Source organism: Meriones unguiculatus, chromosome 2 (genome assembly GCF_030254825.1).
Source record: "Meriones unguiculatus strain TT.TT164.6M chromosome 2, Bangor_MerUng_6.1, whole genome shotgun sequence".
Taxonomy (NCBI): Eukaryota; Metazoa; Chordata; class Mammalia; order Rodentia; family Muridae; genus Meriones; species Meriones unguiculatus.
In genome coordinates this window covers 165,740,051-165,760,182 of record NC_083350.1, presented here as the reverse complement: position 1 = coordinate 165,760,182, position 20,132 = coordinate 165,740,051, and the positions used below count along the sequence as shown (strand labels likewise).

Here is a 20,132-nt window from a genome sequence, read left to right as displayed (position 1 = left end):
AGAGAAAGAGATAGAGAGAAGTTAAGGGATTTCTAGCTTCAAGAAACTAATTGCCTAGAATATTTTCATCACCTTCAGTATACAGAAGCTGCTGTAGCTGTGCTCTGGTCCAAGAGGAGCAGGGTTCATTGCAAATTGACACCCAAACTTGTCAGTGTTGTGCATGTGATACTGGCTTTAGAGTCATTAATGATGTAAGAGTCAGGAGATCATGTATTTTGCCCCAGGGTTCCATGGAGAACAATTGTAATCAGACATTATATCTGAAGGTCAGAGTCCTAAGAGGAGGTGAGGTAAGAGGCCTGACCTGGTTCCCCAACTCTTTTTTCACTTTGTAGTGATAGGAGACGTCTGTGTCCTGAAAGCCAGGTGCCTTGTGACTATCAAATGATCATCAACAGAAACAACATGAAAATTTCTACAAGTGATCAGAACTTTCGATACCCTCTGCCAATCCCATTTGACAACCAGAACTCTGCAGTTTGGTCCTGGGCTTAAAAAGTTTAATCTCCCTGACCCACCATTCTGTTTTTCCCCAGTTGCAGTTGAAGTCAGAAACTTGATGGGAAATAAAAACCAACTGATGCTAGAAGTGGGTAAATAGAGGCAGACTCCTAATATATGATTAATATATATAGTTTTATTATGGGGAGTGATCTTAAGCTGTAGCTCTGGCTTCCTGTAGGTTCACTTTTAACTCATGATTCTTCCATTTGTATGTCCTCATGCTGAGTTTTCAGCAGTACCTTACCATGTCTGGCTTACTTTCCTTTCTTTCTGGCTTTGGACTAAGATCATTTTCCTTTTAAAGGTGCTCACCTTCTGTGCTGTGTGACCTGACATTTAAGATCTCCAGCTTTGCTTCTCTGGTTTGCTCTCTGTTAGGTTTGTGAGAATCAATCACATATATATCAGATTCCTGAACTTTGGAAGCACACCTCTCATGATTTTTTATCCTTAATTTTAATTGTTTTTTTTTTAATTCTTTATTAAGTACATTTTATTCACTTTGTATCCCCCCTATGGTTCACTCCCTCCTCCCCTCCCAATCCCTCTCTTCTTCCACCCTCTGCACGCACACCCCTCCCCAAGTCCACTGATAAGGGAGGTCTTCTTTTCCTTCCTTCTGATCCTAGTCAATTAGGTCTCATCAGGAGTGGCTGCAATGGCTTCTTCTGTGGCCTGGTAATGCTGCTCCCCCTTGGGAGGGGGTAATTAAAGAGCAGACCAATAGCTCATGTCAGAGACAGTCCTGTTCCTATTACAATGGAACTAACTTGGATACTGAACTGCCATGGGCTACATCTGTGCAGTGGTCTTAAGTTATTTCCATTCATGGTCCTTGGTTGGAGTATGAGTCTCTGGGAAGACCCCTGTGCTCAGATTTTTGGTTCTGTTGCTCTCCTTGTGGAGTTCCTATCCTCTCCAGATCTTACTGTTTCCCACTTCTTTCATAAGGTTCCTTACACACTGCCCAAAGGTTGGCCATAAGTCTCAAAATAATCTATACTATAGGCTTTAGCATTTAGGTTGATTTAATGTTACTCCAGATATTTTTTCTCCTCTTCTCACTACTTTCGCTAAAATAGCACCAGAAAATGGATTTTTATCTTTCTTGTGCTTCACTGACAGTCCCACTACGATGTGTTTCTCTAAGATTAAAGAACTTGCTACTCTCATAAAGCTTTTGCTCTTGATGAAAATTGTCAATAGATATATTATGACACATCCTGTTGCACAAAGGCATTCATTTACATAACTTGTTACAACAGTGGCCTGAATTTGGAAGCTCATGTTCAGTGAGTGTTGCTATTATTGTCATTTTACCTGAAAGAAGTTGCCTTCTACCTTTGTCTTACTCTAGCAATTGATATATGAGGCAGCCTTTGGCTAGCCACACAGAGAAGATTGGAGACGATTTATCATGGAGTACAAAGCTCTGTGCTTTGGATTTTTTTGTATCCTCTTTGCTTATTATGTTTATATACCCATACCAGAAAACATTGAAGAATATTGGAAAGTGAGAATCATACATGCTGGTATGGAAATAGCATCACTTATGGTAATATTTTTTTCCTGGGAAATTGGGAAGCCTTGTTGCAAATATATGTAAAGTCTCCTTTTGTCAGTATTTTAAAAAAGACTTTGCTTTTCTTTAGTGTATCCACCAAGTAATATTGTAGTTTATGTAGTTAACATTTTAGTTAATCATTAATGTGCTTTATTGTCTATTGAGAAACACATGTTTGGAAGATGCTATTTCTAAAGTTAATTATATATTAACAACACAAAAGAGTTAACATTCCTAAAAGAATATTTGAGAAATTGTTCAGATGCTTAAATTCAGATGCTTAAACAATTGTTGCTTTTCAGAAAATCTAGGTTCATTTATTTTCTTAAACTCATACTTATAAATCATTCATATTATAAGATTTGGTATATATTTAACTTTCAACTGTTTTAGTATCTTTTTTTTTCCTTTTTAGTTAGCTTCTAAGCTTCCTGCAGTACTCAAAAATGTGTATTCTTATGCTAAAAGAATTTGGTTTACATTCATTAATATTAACTGTGTTAACTAACTCAATGGTAATCATATTTTCATTATAAGTATATACAAATGTTATGTTGATATTCAAATAAGTTATATTTTAATAATCAGGAAAATGTTATGATATTTATTGCTATTTTTCTTTTCCTTTAATTTATATTTTCATATCATTTTTGCAATATTTGTGAAATAATTGTAGAGCTTGCTCTCCTCTTTGCTTTTGAATTAGGATGTTGTGATATCTTGTCTATTGAATCCACTAGAAAACTACACTGTGCACTCAGGAGCAGAAAGTGTTCTGTAGGACTCATCCTCCTTGACATGTCTTAGACCCACATAGTTCCAAGGCCACATCTTGGCACCGCCAGCTGTTGTTGTCTGTCTTTAGGTCCATGTTACTGAGATTCAGATTTTATAATGACGGTACTCAAGAATACACCATGTACTCTTTTACCAATATGTGCTTCTGTCTGGAAGCCTCATGGCTATTGTGACAATAGGAAGGTTTAGAGCATAGAAAAAGAGTATGATCAGAGAAGACACAGGAAGACAAGACTATTGTGCTTCAGAAAGACAGCAATCTCCCCATGCTGGATAACTGTCCTTTCTTCATTCCTGTTTCTGTGATAATATACCATGGCAAAGGCAACCTACGTGAGAGTGTTTATTTTAGTTCACAACAAAGAATACAGTTCATTATTACAGAAAAATCAAGTATGCAGTTTTTATGTAGGATAAAGAGCAGAGAAATAATTCTATGCATGTTATATTTAGATATTACATATCATATATTTATATGTTAAATAAACATAACATATATTTATATGTTAGATTTCTAGGTCTAAAATTAGGATACAGGGCCACCTACTTTAAAGCTCTATATTCCTACATCAGTTGACATAATCAAAACAGTTCTTTATACATATGCTCAACAGCCAAGATTTTCTAGACAGTCCTTTAATAAGACTCTCTCCTAAGGTAATTCTAGGATGTAGATAGCTAAATTAGTCATTAAAATAGCTAACACATTTTCTTCTAAGTCCAAAGTTAGCTGTTATCCTGCTTCAGGCTTTTATGCTTTATTTATTATTTATAGAGTATTTTCCCTGCACTTATGCCTGCAGGCCAGAAGAGAGGAACCAGATTTAATTTTTTTTAATTGTGTGAGCCACCATGTGGTTGATGGAAATTGAACTCAGGACCTTTAGAAGAACAGCCAGTGCTCTTAAACTCTGAGCCATCTCTTCAGTCCTGGTTCAGGCTTCTTCTTTTTTAATTAAATTTTTATTTTTTATATTATTTACAGTTTATTCATTTTGTGTCCCAGCTGTAGCCCCGTCCCTCATTCCCTCCCAATTCTACCCTCCCTCCCTCATCTCCTCCCATGCCCCTCTCCAAGTCTACTGATAGGGAGGTCATCCTCCCTTTCCATCTGACCATAGCTTATCAAGTCTCATCAGGACTGGCTACATTGTCCTCCTCTATGGCCTGGTGAGGCTGCTCCTACCTCAGGGGGAGGTGATCAAAGAGCCAGCCACTGAGTTCATGTCAGACACAGTCCCTGTTCCCCTTACTAAGATAACCCACTTGGATACTGAGCTGCCATGGGCTACATCTGAGCAGGGGTTCTATGTTATCTAGGTTATATCCTTGAATGGGCCTTATAAGGTTGGAGTATCAGTCTCAGAAAAAACCCTGTGTCCAGATATTTTGGTTCTGTTGCTCTCCTTGTGGAGCTCCTGTCCTTTCCAGGTCCCACTATCTCCTCCTTCCTTCATAGGATTCCCTGCACTCTGCCCAAAGTTTGGTTATGAGTCTCAACATCTGCTTTGATACACTGCTGGGTAGAGTCTTTCAGAGCCCCTTTGTGGTAGGCTCCTGTCCTGGTTCAGGCTTCTTAATGCCTCACATTGTTGACTGGACAACAGGGGAAATGAGGGTGAACATGTGCCATTTAATGGAAAAACTGCTATACCATCATCTTTGAATAGTTCATATATCATAAAACGTTAAAGAGAACCAATACTTATCACTTATCAATATAAATGTATTCTGAAAGCATATAGTTGTGAGATTTGACTTTTGTGTCCTCAAGTGTAAAATGGGATTATGAAACATGTTCATTGTTTTGCTTATACATGGATATACATTAACAAGTAATGACCAGTTTTTTAAATGATCATTCCAGTGATTGACATGCTTTCACTGGGAGTTCAATTGATAAGCACTTCGTTTACTAGCTTTACAGCCAGTAAACTGGCTCTATTTTAATTATTTATGTGTCATAAATAATTTATCATGTTGTTTACTTCTAACTTTTATATGTTTCAGAGATAGGTCTTACAGATTACAGCTGTGCTACATGCATGTCATTTAAAAGACCCATATAGAAGTATCTTTTACATTTTTCTATTCATATCTGACATCAATTTTGCTGTGATTACAATTCATTCTGCAATGGTATTATCATTTACTATTTAGAACACTATTCCTTACTCCTTTTGCTGCCATTCTTTGCATCATGCAAAATATACTTTTCTCAATAATTTTTTTATTTCAAATTGAGTTATTTTCAATTTTTTTCTTTTATTTATTTTTTCACTTTATATTTCTTTTTGAGATGAGATACACTGGTTCAATGGGTTTTGTAAGAAAACACTGGTCTCCTTTGTTGTTTTGTTATTATTATCTGTTTCTTCAATAACAATGTCTATAGTGTCAGCCCCTTGGCCCTGAGGAACTCCTTCACAATTTCCACTAAGAATTAATCTGCTGAAGATAAATTCTCATAGATTTTCGGCTTTGTTAATGTGTTTGTTTTTCTCCTGTATTCATTCTTTTAAAAGTATTTTCTTTTTACATCTAAATATGCTTTTTGTGTCTTTGTTTTCAGCACTTACTCCACTGTCCTCTGACGTGTATATTTTCTAATGAGGAAATCAGATCCATGTGCATTCCTTCTCAAACATATTGTGTTTTGTGCTCTGATTACTCTAAATTAAATTAAAAGTCTTAGTTACACAACACTTTTGTTGTGATTTTGCTGAGTATATTTCAATTAAAGGTTTAAGATATATTTATTAAATTTGTTTAGTGAGTTATCTATTTGCATTCATAGGTGAATGCACAGGTGAATTCACAGGTCAGGCCATAGCATGTACTTGGAGGTCAAAGTACAACTTCGATTCAGTTCTTTCCTTTCACTTTGTGGGTCTTGGATAAAATTCAGGTCATCAGCCTTAGACTCAAGCACTTAAATTTACTGAGTCGTCCTTGGGTACATGTCTCCTCTTTCTAAGTATTGATAAGGATATTAGATATGTAAATATATGTCATTTAAAATCTTGGAAGTTTTCAGCTATTAGTTCATCAAATATAACTTTTCTGCTCTAATACTTCATCTCTTTTCTCCAACTAGATAAATGTGAAATCATTAAATTCCGTGAATCTAAATATATGCTTTTTTTGGTTTCAATTATTGTTTTTATTCTAGATTGTATATTTTCTTTTGATATATTTTAAAGGTCAATGAATCTTTCTTCATCATCTCATGTTATTATTAAAGTCAACTAATAAATACTGTATTTTTATAAATAATTTTCTAGTTCTATTATAACTTTTTCATTGAGTCATTCTTAATGCACTTCCTTTCTTAAGGACATCTGTTATTTAATTTGTACCCAGAGGATTCATCTTTTCCTCATGGAACATAATTATAATAGATGTTTTAAAATCATTGACTTCAGATGTAGACAATTTCATTTTATTTCCTTCAGTGAGATAGTCTTCTCATTTGTTTTTTTTTGGGGGGGGGTCATGTAATTATGGTATGTATCATGGGTATTCTGAGTACTGTGGTATGGTACCTCCCATAAGTGCATATAATATATTTGAATACTTGAGCCCCTGTTGGTGGAAACATTTGGGAAGGTTTTGAAGGCGGTGTGTCACTGGACACAGGTTTCAAAAGACTTATGATTCCCAGGGCTTTCTCTTTGCTTTGGTTCTCTCAATCATACTGAGTTTTGTACTCTGACTACTTACTCTAAATTAAAATAAAAATCTCTCTGTTTTTGGATCACTATCTAAGCTTGCAGATGTTTCTTTGCTCTGCTATCATATACTCTAATCCTCTCAAACCTTAAGCCAAATTAAGGACTTTCTTTTGGAAGTTGCAGTAGAAAATAAAAAGTAATTAAGACACGGGGCTCTTTTAAATTTCAAGTAAGAATATAGATTATTTTTGTCACTGTTTTGAGAGTCAGATTATGAACAAACTAAAAGAGAAAATGTATTTATGTTTGTTAAAGATATTCAAGAAAATTGGTGAATATGAAATTTAAAAATCAACAATAACCACTTTCTATAAGGATTTAGAGATTAATTATCTCTAACTATTCTCATTATTTTTGACTCTGTGTTCAGTATAAAATCTCCAACAGTATAAAGATAACTTGAGATAACATCTGATTTAACTAATAAATTGCCAATGCCTTATCAATTGGTGGCTAGTAAGATACTTTAATAGACATAGTGGCTCCCTAACATGAATCAAGACACTGTTAACCAACAAAAAGATGTTTAAAGATACTAAGCTTATCAAAACAAGAGTTATGTACTCTTCTATTTTGAAACAATTACATTAACACATGTTCCTGAAATAGACTAGTAACAAAAAGAATATAGTTCTTTTAGTTGAACTAGTTGAACTAGTAGTCACATAATAGAAAAATGGTTAAAATACTAAAGAGAGATTCATTCCAGCTAGTGAAATAAAGAGATATCCCTTTAAGGAAAAGAGAAGAAACATCTCTGTAGCTTAAAAATAGAAACAGACTATTAGTAATGCAGTTATTAAATAATTATATTTTGATATTGAAATGAATTGAAGGCTACAGAGATGACTTGGTGGGTAAAGCATTTGCTGCACATGCAAGAAAACATGAGTTTGGATGCCTGGTATCCACATAAAGCTAAATAGAGTGGTATTCATTTTTGACCCTTGCAGTTCTATCAATGGCATGGGAAGATGGAGAAGAGAATTCCTGGAAGCTCATACCTAGAAAGACTGGCACTTGCAGTGGCGAAGAACAGCAGACCCAAACTCAAACAGTAGGGAAACTGAGAACCAACATATGAATGTATCCTGTGCCCTCTACAGACACATGGTACCTACACGCCTGTACACACACACACACACTAAGTTAAACTTTAAAAATTAAAACCAAATTTAATACATAACAAATAAAATATTGGGAATATACATACAAAGAAAGGAAGCTTAAATGTTATTTCCAGATCATATTTTTAGATAAAACAAACAGTTGAGAAGAACATAGCCCAATGAAAAATAGAATGCCAAAATTTTATGGAACCCAGTGAAATTGTTTCTGTTTTGAAATATTGCTCACTTGAGATTTCTTTTTACAATTACTATGAATTTTTCTTACTTGAAAGATTCATAAACTCATGTTATGAATTCCCCTCTCTTCTGCTGAGACTGTTCTCAAGTTTCTTTCTACCTTTTTGTCTTATTTCCTTGTGAGATCCAAGTAGTTTAATGAGTTTCTTTCTTTAACATGGAGGAAGATTATGTACCAGAGCAAGGGCTACTATACTACTGAGGAAAGTGACACACACACCCAGCAACCATGAACTGTCAGTACTTCCTGAGATGGAGGTGGAGGTGGGATTTCATGAACAATTCTCTCAGCCATCATGAAATGTTGATTGGCCAAGTCTCATAAAAGTCCTATGCAGACAAAGTTATTGAGATTTGTACAGTATAAATAATAGTCCATGTTTTAGGACATATAATAACTCATTTTCTTATACTCCAGCAGTACTTTCATGTTTCTCTAAAGTAAGAATGATAATTCTTTGAATTAGTTGGCACAAATATTTTCTGATTTTATTTGGCTTTGTATTTAACTGATGGTATTTTTATTGTTTTGAACATATAAAGAGAAGTGCATTTGTGATAAATATCATATTCACCGCACTCTCCCATACAACTTCTCCCAGACACTCCTTATTTTATGCCTCTCTTAACATCATGTCTCCTCTAAAAAATATTTTTTATAACTCACTGAACCAGTTAATGCTGCCAGTATGTATATTGATGTAGAGCCATATACTGGAACTAGGACAACCTACCAAGGACCATATGGCTAAAGGCCTGATTCTTCCATCCTCAGGAGCCATGAAGCACCAATAGCTCCTGGGTTAGAGTTAGGGACTCTTAAGTTACAAACACCAAATCTACACTATTGTTTGGTTTTGGCATGTGCATATCTCATGCAGATACCGAGAACATCTGTGAGTTCATAAGTACAACTGCCTTGCCATGTCTGAAGACACTGTACTTCAGCCGTCTTCTCCTACTTCTATGTTTCCATATCTTTCTTTCCCATCTTCTGTGATGCCCACTTAATGTGTAGTAAGGAATGTGCTATACACAGTACCTGCCGCCTATTTTTTCAATTTCATCTTTATGTGCATTTACTGTTACTAAAATAAAAATATTAATGTTTATATTTGGATGTTGTTTTGATAGGCCACATTATTCGAAAGTATGGGTCTTATGAAATTTGAAGATATTTTCGTCATGATTATGGCACTTCAAAATACAATGCCAGTTTCAGATGAAAACATTACAGTGATTGACACAGAGTTAAGTGACATTCCTGTTCGTCTGTATTTGCCAAAAAGGAACTCTGAAAGACAGAGACCAGCTATAATTTTCATTCACGGTGGCACCTTTACTGCAGGAAGCTTCAGTAAGTATATTTTTAATGTATGCTTTAAATCTATTACATTTATTACACAAAATGAAACTATTCATTCCCATGATCTTGTTATACCCCAATGATTTTCTTTTTCCCTTTACCACTTGATAGCAGACATTATGCTTGTGTTTTATATAATGAATGCCATTTAGTGCTTTTTAGGTGAATTGGGTTTTTTAGTCATTAGTATCATTATTATTATTAATTAAACTTTATTCACTTTGTATCCTGGCTGTAGCCCCCTCGCTCATCTCCTCATGGTCCCATCCTCCCTCCCACTTCTCTCCCATGTCCCTCCCCTAGTCCACTGATAGAGGAGGATCTCTTCCCCTTCTATCTGACTCTAGCCTATCAGGTGTCATCTGGACTGTCTGGATCCTCTTTCTCTGTGACCTAATAAGGCCACCTCACCAGGGGAGCTGATCAAAGAACAGACAACCAAGTTCATGACTGTGACTGTGCCTGTTCCCCTTACTAGGGAACCTGCATGGGGACTGAGCTGCCTATGGCTACATCTGAGCAGGGAGTCTAGGTCCTCTCTATGCATGGTCCTTGGTTGGTGCATCAGTCTCTGCAGGCCCCTTGGGCCCAGAATTTTTGGCCCTGTTGATCTCCTGGTGGAGCTCTTATCCCCTCCATGTCTTTCTTTCTCCCCTTCTTCCATAAGATTCCCTGCACTCTGCCCAAAGTTTGGCTGAGTCTTAGCATCTGCTTTGAAACCCAGCTGGGTATAGTCTTTTAGAGACCCTCAGTGGAAGGCTACTGTCCTGTTCCCTGTTTTCTTCCACTTCTGATGTCCATCCCATTTGCTCCTCTGAATGAGGATTAAACATCTTCCCATGGTCCTAGAGAAGCTAAACAACAGTGAATTGGGTTTTGTTGATAAAACTTGTCATTGTTTTCTATTAAGATTCTAATCATAATAAATTTACCTGTTTTTGTTCCCACCTCTTTGTATTATCACTAGATTCAATCCATAGTTAATTTCTGTAAGAAATTACACAGGTGAGAACATATTGATATATTTTTTACTACATTAAAATGCTCACTTATGTTCAAAATAGTAACTTAAAATTTATTTGTAAATGTATTAAATATGAATGACTTTATTTGAAAGTCCTCTTTTCTCACAAGGGAAAGTGCTTACTTTCTAAAATAACCACAAGAAGTATATTTAGTAAATTAAAGTACCTTTATTAAACAGTAGAAGAACTCTAAAAGATCTTTAAAGATTAATTATGGTGACTATCTGAATTTATGACTCTTATAATGATGGCTATAATATTATCATCAGCTTACTTCTAGAGTTCTGATTTAAAGCCACTTTAGTGGATATGGCATTTACACAGCTATGTTTTACATTTTTGCTTTCATTTTAGAGATGCACTGCTTTGATTCCCTGAACCGAGAGACAGCCAACAAACTTGATGTTGTTGTTGTGGCACCAGAGTAAGAAAATCAATCTTTGTTTCTATGGTCCTTGCGCTCCCAGCATGAGCTTGGTTTATGGTCACACATTCCTCAGTGGTAGCTGGATTACTGCCAGGAAGTTTGGGGTTATGTTTTTCTTAGCATTATAATATTAATATGTCCTCAACAAGGTCCATTTTGCTTTCACCTCTGCCGTGGTAGATACCTGCGCAATAAAAAGAAATAAGCATCTGGGAACATAAAGCCTGCCCAGGTTATTGCCTGCAATGTATACCCATCAGGTTTGAAAGGTGTTGGGCTTTATTTGACATAAAAAAATATCTCGTGATAAAATTATTCCTGAGTCCAGTAATATTAGAACCAATTGTGGGACCATTCAAACATTTCAAGAATCTTTACAGCTCTTAGTATTCTATGACTGTGGGTAAAATGCCCAACAATATACCTGAAAGATAAATATATGTTTATTACTTTATGACATACTGAGTGTAATCTGTACTTCTCAAACCCATCATGGGGCTGGAAAAATTTAGCTTTTTCATGTCAATTTTATGGTACAGAAATTCATATACAATACTGCAGATTTGTGCTGAAACTCTGAGGTATTTTGACTGACAGTAAAATAGTGTAAAGTAGCAAAGACTAGCAAGTTCAACACTGTCCTTTCACAGCTATCTCTTTAAAGCAAACAGAATTATTTATGTTTGAGAAATTTCAAAATAGTGATGACAGTTTGCCTTTCTCATTATGATTTAACCAACTTTAGCACATACTTTAAATATTTTTAAGAGAAGTGCAATAGGTTATATCTACTTTAATCTATTTACAGTTATTTTAGGCAATTTTTATTCTTTACTGTGAAATATAACTTTATCTTGATGTTTCTTGGTTGATATTATGCTATTTTGAAACACTTAGACACAACATATAATTTCAAAATTCACAAGAACTGTCTGAATAATATTGTTTATTATAGAACTGTAAATACAGTGAGAACACATCGAGAGGTGGGTGAGCAGGGAGAGAGTAAAAAAGTGATAGTATTTGTCTTAAGAATCATAGTATTTTACTAATACATATTGATATACCTTTTATATTCATACAACAAGCTTTGATTTTAACTCAAATCTTCATATTTATTAAATGAAATTCTACAATTCTGTGAAATTTCGATCTAAATTAATTTCTAATGAAAGGCAACTACAAATACTTTGCTCTCCGATTTTCTTGTTTTAAATTTCTTGAATGATCTAATCAAGGATTGTGAAATGCTTTTGAGTCACTCATTCTACTGAGGGCCCAGTGAAGCTCACAGAGTCTATGAGGGTGAAAACACAACCTATGTCACTCTTCCTCCCAAAGAAACAATACCCTAACCCATTAAACCAGAATCTACTTCTTGTTTTAAAAAAAGAAGTTATTAGTAGGCCCAGGCTTACTTGATGAGAATAAAGATTCCATGTAGAGCATGTGTGGGTGTGTGTGGGTGTGGGCACGTGTTTATGTTTGTGTTCCCTAAGAAAATTGGGAGATGATTGAATACATAAGCTTAATCATAAGTTCTTTGTTTTTTGTTTGTTTGTTTGTTTGTTTGCTTGTTTGTTTTTTGCTTGATTTATCTCTTAAGCTACAGACTTGCTCCTCAGTATCCATTCCCAGCTGCTCTTGAAGACTGTATTTCTCTGGTCAAGTTCTTTCTCCAGGAAAAGGTTCTTGCACAGTATGGAGTGGATCCCGCTCGCATCTGTATTTCAGGAGACAGTTCTGGGGGTGCCTTGACAGCAGTGGTGACTCAACTGGTATGTTGTATGTGTCACGTATTTTTGAAACCAGCACAGTTTAGTCCTAACACAAAAGAAATGTTTTACTTGCTGTATTTGAATGGTGTTTGTACTGTAATATTATAAAATGTCTGTCTGTCTCTGTCTCTGTCTCTGTCTCTGTCTCTGTCTCTCTCTCTCTCTCTCTCTCTCTCTCTCTGTGTGTGTGTTTGGTTGACATTGAATCCAATGCTTCGGGCTTGCCAAACAAATGATCTGCCATGGAACTATGCAATTATCTCCTTTTAAACTCTTTTCTAGTCTCTTGTTAAGCATGCTAGACTGAACTTGAACTTGCTGTGTAATATGGCTATGCCTTATATTTGCAATCACTCCACACCAGAGCCCCAGGTACTTGACTAGAACTACAGCATTCAGCCTACCTTTATCAAGTTAAATAAAAAATTCAAAAAAAAATACAGCAACGAGTATAAACTACTGTTTAGTATAAGTTAAAACTATTAGTTTTCCCGAGATATATTGTAAAATCTCTTGTGACACTGTCATCACTGAAGTTGATGTGTGTTAATTCCTTTCTGTCTCTGACTAGAAGACCTTACAAGACACAGCTATAGAAGAAACAAGCTTTTAGGGCTTATGAGTTGACATGTACAGTATGTCGTGCCAAAAGAGCCATGGCAGTGGGAGTTTATCTCTGGATGGAACAGAGTGGTAAGGCTGTTTTACTTACAATTCTCCAGGACATACAGCAAAAGTCATGAAGCAGGGGCACGAAGGAATAGGACCCAGTGACTTGTTCCTCCTGGATCACACAGTTTGCTTCTTTGTCTTATACAGGATGACCTGTCCAGGGGAGGAACTTCCCATAATGGGCTGGGCACATCAAACCCTTGTTTAGAAAATACTACATGTCTCACCCATAGGCCAGTTTTACAGGGACATTTTTACTATTGTCCCTCCTCTTAACTAAATCTTGACTAAACAAAATAAAACCGAATAAAATCAGTCAGGACAATGAGTACTTGCCAATTTGACACATAAACACGTGACTATTCAGCTCTAACCCTTCCTCTCCTGTCAATCTCCAGTTCCTTACATTAATATTATTACATCAATATTAAACACATTCCAACATTAAAATTTCCACAATCTTTACAAATTCTAAGGCTTTAGTGGTTCAGTCACTGCAGAATATTCAGTCTCTCTAAAATTTCAAAGTCTATTATTGTGGACTCCTATAAAACAATAATTTAGTTAAATGCTCTCATATTCCAAGAAGGAAGAAAAAGAGCACAGTCACAATCAGATGAGAGCTAAACAAGCCTTCAGCATAGTAAAACTCAGTGTCAGACACTGAAGGACCACGATGTATGCTCCAAAGGGCTTGCCACAGTACATCTAGCACGTCAGCCTGTTCCTCCTGCTGTGCCCGTGTTACTGGCAGCTCCAAAATGTGTTCTCCACTGTAACTGGATGAACACTCACTGAGAAAACCTTTCGTGTGGTCTCCTTGGGGAGTCTGACCCTGCCACATGTTGCCGAGACTCAACCTCCTTCCATACTCCTTCAGTCCTTGGGTTTCTACTTCCACTCTCACACTACTGCCAAGCCTTGACTGACCCCTTCATTCCTTCACCACATAGGAAACTATATATTACCAAGTTCAACTGCAGACACAAGGTGCTACCTGGCCTCATCTGGACCATAACCTCTAGTTGATGACCCCAATAAGACGCTTCCCAGAAGATTCGACAGTGATTCCAGTCTCTTCTTCATCACAATGATTCTTAAGCCCAAGCAACCATTGTGGAATGTCCCAGGAAACCAAATGTTTCATTCCAGTGATTCTTAACTCGAAATATCACACAATGGTCCTGATGGAGAGGTCTTCAAATTTCGGGGAGAATTCTGGCATGCTTAGTTTGCTTTGTTATGCCATCCAGGACCACCAACCCAGGAGCTATCCTGTCCAGAATGGGATGAGTCCTCCTCATCAATCACGAGTTAAGGAAGAATACTCTCCAGATTTACCACAGGCCAGTCCTACCGAGGCATTTTCCAAAGAGCTCTTTCTTTTCAGATAACTCTAGCTTGTGCTTGTGCTGAATAACAAAAACTAATCAGGGCATCCATCAAGGACAGTTTGTGCTGCCCATACGGTCTTGGATGTCTGGGCTTTGCTGGAGGGTGGACCAGCCATCAGTAGCCACATCCTTAAAGAAAACTGTCTCCTCTGTTCCCAACAGCCAGCAACTACTCATAGATCCTTGAGAGGGGAGAGACTTTGTGAAATTAAACTTAATGATGTTTAAGGACTGATGCATATTTGCTAAGTGAGTCTAACAGTCTTCATAGACACTAGAAATCTCAGATGGGTGTACCTCAATTCATTTTCACAGGAAGTGCCTAACCACATTTAAACTGATCTTGCTTTTTACACAGATAAATACAACATCTCTGTGTTTGTTTGTTTGTTTTTAATTTTTACTTAGCTTGATTATTTTTATGTGCATGAATGAGTTTTTTGCCTGCATGTGTCTGTGTACCGTGTGCATGCAATGCTTGCAGAGACCAGAAGATGGCACTTGACTCTGCAGAAACTGAAGTTATGGACAGTTTTGAGCTACCACGTAGGTGCTGGGACTCAAACTTGAGTCCTCTGTAAAAGCCGCAAGTGCTCGTAACTGCTGAACCATTTCTTCAGCTTGACAACATGTCTGTCGTTAACAGAAAATTATAATACTATTCACTGAACAAATAAAAAAATATGAGATTTTAGTTATTCTAAAATCTACCTATTAATAGCATTTGCTAATTAATTTTGAAGAATATTTTTTCATTCATAATTATATTGGTTGACCAAAGATACTGAGCTTCACTAGAGCTGAATCTTGAGGACACCCCCAACTTCATCAGATGATTTTTCTCTTAACATTTTCTTTCTTTCCCTATTACTTTCTTTCTCTCTTCTTTCCTTTCTACTTTTTTTTTTTTCATTAAGAAAAATTTAAAAGTCAGGAGGTGGTAGCACATGCCTATAATCCCAGCACCCAGAAGGCAAAGTAGGTGTAAAAAGAGTTTCTGTTTTAGAAATTTGATAAAATTATCTTGTAAGATGTATTACACTTTTAAACTTACACATGACTATATAGGATCTGTTCTGTTCCACTTGTAAAATTGCCAAGGTATCCAAGTATTGCAGTGTAGCCTTTTGTATCCTTGAGTAGTTTTTTGAACTAAGGTTTTTAATTTATATTCTTATATTAATTTAATATTATCATACTTCTTCCCCTGCTAACCCTGATGAAACTCGACCTGAGTTAGGTTGATTGTTTCTCTGCTCAAACTAAAATGCCTTTTAGAAAAGTAATATAATTAAAGGAGAAGAGGTTATAAATTCTGAGGCAGTGGTGAGAAGACATGAGAGAAGCTGAAAAAGGGGAATGTGTACCAATGCTATATAGCACTCTTAGTGAAATATCCCCAAAATAAAATTGTAAATTTAAAAAGCTTTACATTATATTTACTGACATAATCCTCTCAAATTTAATCTTTTAAACACCAGCTGATCTGCTCTTCGATCTTTTCCCTCTTGAGAGATTGGATATTTACCACGGGTGTCACTGGTTTTTTAATGTAAGATGGCTTGTGTGCTGCTTCCGGGACTCAAGTGTATTGTGAGGTTCTTGTGAGAAGTAGAGAAGGGCAAGGTGAGTCTATAAAAGTGCAGTAAGTCATCAGAACAATGCACAATGATTTTCAGCATCCTGAAGAGCCCTGAACAGACATTGTAAAATACCAATTTATGCTTGTTATATATAGTGCCCTTTAAAACGTGTGTGTGTGTGTGTGTGTGTGTGTGTGTGTGTGTGTGTTTGGCGTTTCTATATGTATTTATGGATATGTTTGCATTTGTATTCCTATGTGCTTGGTGGAGGCCTGAGGTTGATATTTGAAAGCATCTTCCATGGTGCAGCCACCTTATCTTTGAGAAAAGGTCTCTCGGTCAAACTCAGATTTCACTGACATGGCTGCTCTTGCTTGCTAGCCAGTTTGCTTTAGTGATGCCATTTCTGCATTCTCCAGCTGGAACTGCAAACTGCAGGCATGCCTCCTTGCCATGTAAATGGAGTCTGAAGAAACAAACTCTGGTACTAATACTTTGCAAGGCATGCCCTTTAACCGCCCATACATGTTCCCCAACCCCACAGCAGCCATACACATACCAATGAAAGCACTTTATCTTACGTGCAGAATCACTGGTGCTCGTGGCTTGCACTTAGATAAGTATTTTAAACTTAGCAGAGGGGAGGAACTGAGCACAGATTATGTCACTATTGCAACTAATACACTATTACTACTATGATGGGTGTGTGCACTCCATCAAGAGCTGTGCGTTCAGCTCTTAATTTAGTTCCCTCTCTATGTTGTTTTTGGTGTCTGTGTGGATCCATATTCATGTGTGTATGTGTGTTTGCCCTTGCATGTACAAATGTGTATTTAAGCATGTGGAAGTCAGATATTCCCTCATTTCCTTTGCAATTTGCTTTGTTCTGTTGTTTGTTTTTTGTTTTTTGTTTGTTTTTGTTTTTTTTTTTTCTCTCTCTTTCTGAGATAGAATCTTACTATGTAACATTTATTGGCCTGGAACTTGCTAGGTAAACCAGTTTGGACTTGAAAATTATGTTTTTTAGTCCAAGAGCTTTCATTTATCCTGGAGCTCACAAGGATCAACTATTATATTAAATGACCAGTAAACTCAGGAGATGTTCCTTTCTCCAGTCTAGCACTAGGGGGAGGGTCCCGCCATGCCCAGGTCTGATTTCAGGTTGCAGTCCTTAGGCTTGTTCCAGCAAAGATTTTACCGAGACCATCTTCCCAGGCTCACATTTCACTTAATTCATAATTTTCTTCTATATCTCAATGAACCCTAAAAAAGTTTGATCTGAAGTGTAATCTTCCTCTTCCTCAAGTACAAACAGCAGGTGTTGATTCAATCAGGAGCCATGCCTGTTTACACAAGGAAAAGCTATTACTTGCCTTGGCCTTAGTCTTACTGTTGTGCTCACTGCTACGTATTGGATCTTTCTCAGACACTGCATTTTATTTGGAAAATTACAAGCTTAAAGCCCCTGGGAAGGACCCAGAGCCTGACAAGATTTTCTTATGAAAAATTCTTTCTTTGTTTTCCTTATTAACTTGGCAGACTTTAAGCCCACTGTGTGCATTTTGGAGTTGGTCAGATCCTTTTTCTTGTGGTGTGCCGTTGATATTTCAGCTCTTCCTCTCATTCAATATAAATCGGCTTCTTTGATGAGGGTGTGTCCTTGACCTAAACAAATGCTGAGCTTCCTGGCAAGGGGCTGCAGGTCCACGAATGGATATGGCACTGCTGTGGGAGCATGTGTGTTGCCTAAGTATGGGCTCTTTGGCGCCCACTGGAGGCTTTCTCCTGAAGTGAGCAGAACTAGAAATAGAGTTTCCTTAGAGCTGCCAGCTCAGGGCATTTCCCATTTCTGATAAAGAAGAATTACGCGCAAAATGATTTACTATCTTCTTCTCCTCTTCTGATTTTCATAAATTATTCTTTGCATTTTTCATCATGCTAGAATACTAATAAACAAAGGGAAGACATATGATAGTATTGTTATCAACATGTAACAACAATGTTTGTGTCCATTTGAATAGGTTTCATGACATGATATTAAATTATATTCATGTTGGCTGCTCCTTTAGATTACTATATGTCAAAAACTGTCATAAGCAAGCTGGGCATGATGACACATGCCTATGTGCAGATCACTTGGGAGGATGATACAGGCAGTATGTTCTAGATAAATAAAAATAACTTGTCACTCAAAACTAAAAAATATCTTTAAACATAGCCTTTCTGTCATCGTCAGAAGGGCTCTTCAGCTCATGGCCCCCTTTGATTGCCATGTGTGAATAAACTTGTGTGAGCAGGAGAGTGTGCCTGATCTTCTCACTGGTGATGATGGAATGAAGTTGCAATGTTTCAAACAATGAGCAATTCTTATGAGAGTAATCATTAGATACTTTGGGTTTTGTAAATTTATTTACCTGGGTTGTTAAAAAGAGTTACCAATCCTTTTGTTTAAAAGCTATTGATTCATTGTCATTCATTATGTATTTTATTTACAGCTACAGGATGATCCAGAATACAAAAACAAAATTAAGGCACAAATTTTGCTATACCCTGCACTACAGGCAATTGATACATTAATGCCATCTTATCAAGAGTATGAACATGGTCCCTTTCTGTCACGGAAGGTAGCAATTATGTTGTCGTGTCTGTATTTATCAGATGATAAACAATTAGCCAAGGCAATACTGAAAAATAATCATGTGCCTGAAGAATCAAGACATCTGCTCAAGTTTGTTAACTGGAGTGACTTTCTTCCTGAAAAGTATAAAAAGAACTATGTGTACACTGAACCGGTTCTTGGAAAACTGAAAGCTTCCTATCCAGCACTTGCGGATAGCAGAGTCTCGCCTTTGTTAGCCAATGATTCCCAGTTACAGAGATTGCCCTCCACTTACATTGTCACATGTGAACATGACATCCTGCGAGATGATGGACTCATTTATGTCACTCGACTCAGAAATGCTGGAGTTCCAGTCACTCATGACCACATAGAGGATGGAATCCATGGAGCCGTATCATTTGCCACATCACCATTTTATTTACAAATAGGTTTGAGAATAAAAGAGAAGTATATAAGATGGTTGGAAGAAAATCTATAAATCAATAGTACATGTAGCTAACTAGTCTCTCTGTGAGCAATGTAATCTAAAGGTTATACTCTAAAGTATTTTAAAATTAAAGAAGTTAACTATGACTCACACTTTGGATAAGCCTCATGTTAAGTTAGAATAAATATTGTTGGGTATGTTACAAAGGTTATTTATCTTTGTTAATTTTAAATACTGATAAAATGGAAGTATTTTTCTTTAATTTTTTATATTAATTACAGTTTATTTACTTTGTATCCCAGCTGTCACCCCTTCCCTCATTCCCTCTCAACCCCATCCTTCCTCCCTCATCTCCTCCCTGCCCCTCTCTAAGTCCACTGATAGGGGAGGTCCTCCTCCCCTTCCATCTGACCCTAGCTTATCAGGTCTCACCAGGGCTGGCTGCAATGTCCTCCTCTGTGGCTTAGCTAGGTTGTTCCTCCCACTGGGGGTGAGGAGGTCAAAGAGCTAGCCACTGAGCTCATGTCAGAGACAGTTCCTGTTCTCCTTACTAGGGAATCCACTTGGTTACTGAGCTGCCATGGGTTACCTCTGAGCAGGGTTTCTAGGTTATATACATGCATGGTCCTTGGTTGGAGAATTGGTCTCAGACAAGACTCCTGTGCTCAGATTGTCACCTTTAATACATGAGTTGAGATAGTCCTTAAGAGTTTAAATATAGTAGTTCAGTAATAAAATTTGAGTATAGTTATATTCAAAAGGTCATGAAAGTTTCCAAGTAGTGATGATAATGGAATGATAAAAGGGGAAAAAGTTGAAAGAAGAAACTTTGCAGTAACATTTCTAAGGAATAGTCAATACACTGTATTT

The 20,132-nt window shown here is 36.7% G+C and overlaps 1 protein-coding gene across 1 annotated transcript; it reads left to right on the top strand.

Moving 5' to 3' along the window:
• Positions 1 to 1,923: 1,923 nt before the first annotated feature.
• LOC110541237 (arylacetamide deacetylase-like 2) lies at positions 1,924 to 19,313 on the top strand. Its single transcript, XM_021628018.1, has 5 exons — positions 1,924 to 2,062; positions 9,105 to 9,327; positions 10,716 to 10,785; positions 12,395 to 12,566; positions 18,711 to 19,313. Exons 1-5 carry the CDS (start codon positions 1,925 to 1,927, stop codon positions 19,311 to 19,313), a joined length of 1,206 nt encoding a protein of 401 aa, XP_021483693.1. The 5' UTR covers position 1,924.
• Positions 19,314 to 20,132: the final 819 nt, after the last annotated feature.

Coding starts and splice junctions, on each gene's coding strand:
- LOC110541237 (XM_021628018.1), top strand. CDS start 1,925: ATGGAGTACAAAGCTCTGTGCTTTGGATTTTTTTGTATCCTCTTTGCT. Junction 2,063..9,104: donor TGGAAATAGCATCACTTATG/GTAATATTTTTT, acceptor TTGTTTTGATAG/GCCACATTATTCGAAAGTAT. Junction 12,567..18,710: donor CAGCAGTGGTGACTCAACTG/GTATGTTGTATG, acceptor TTTTATTTACAG/CTACAGGATGATCCAGAATA.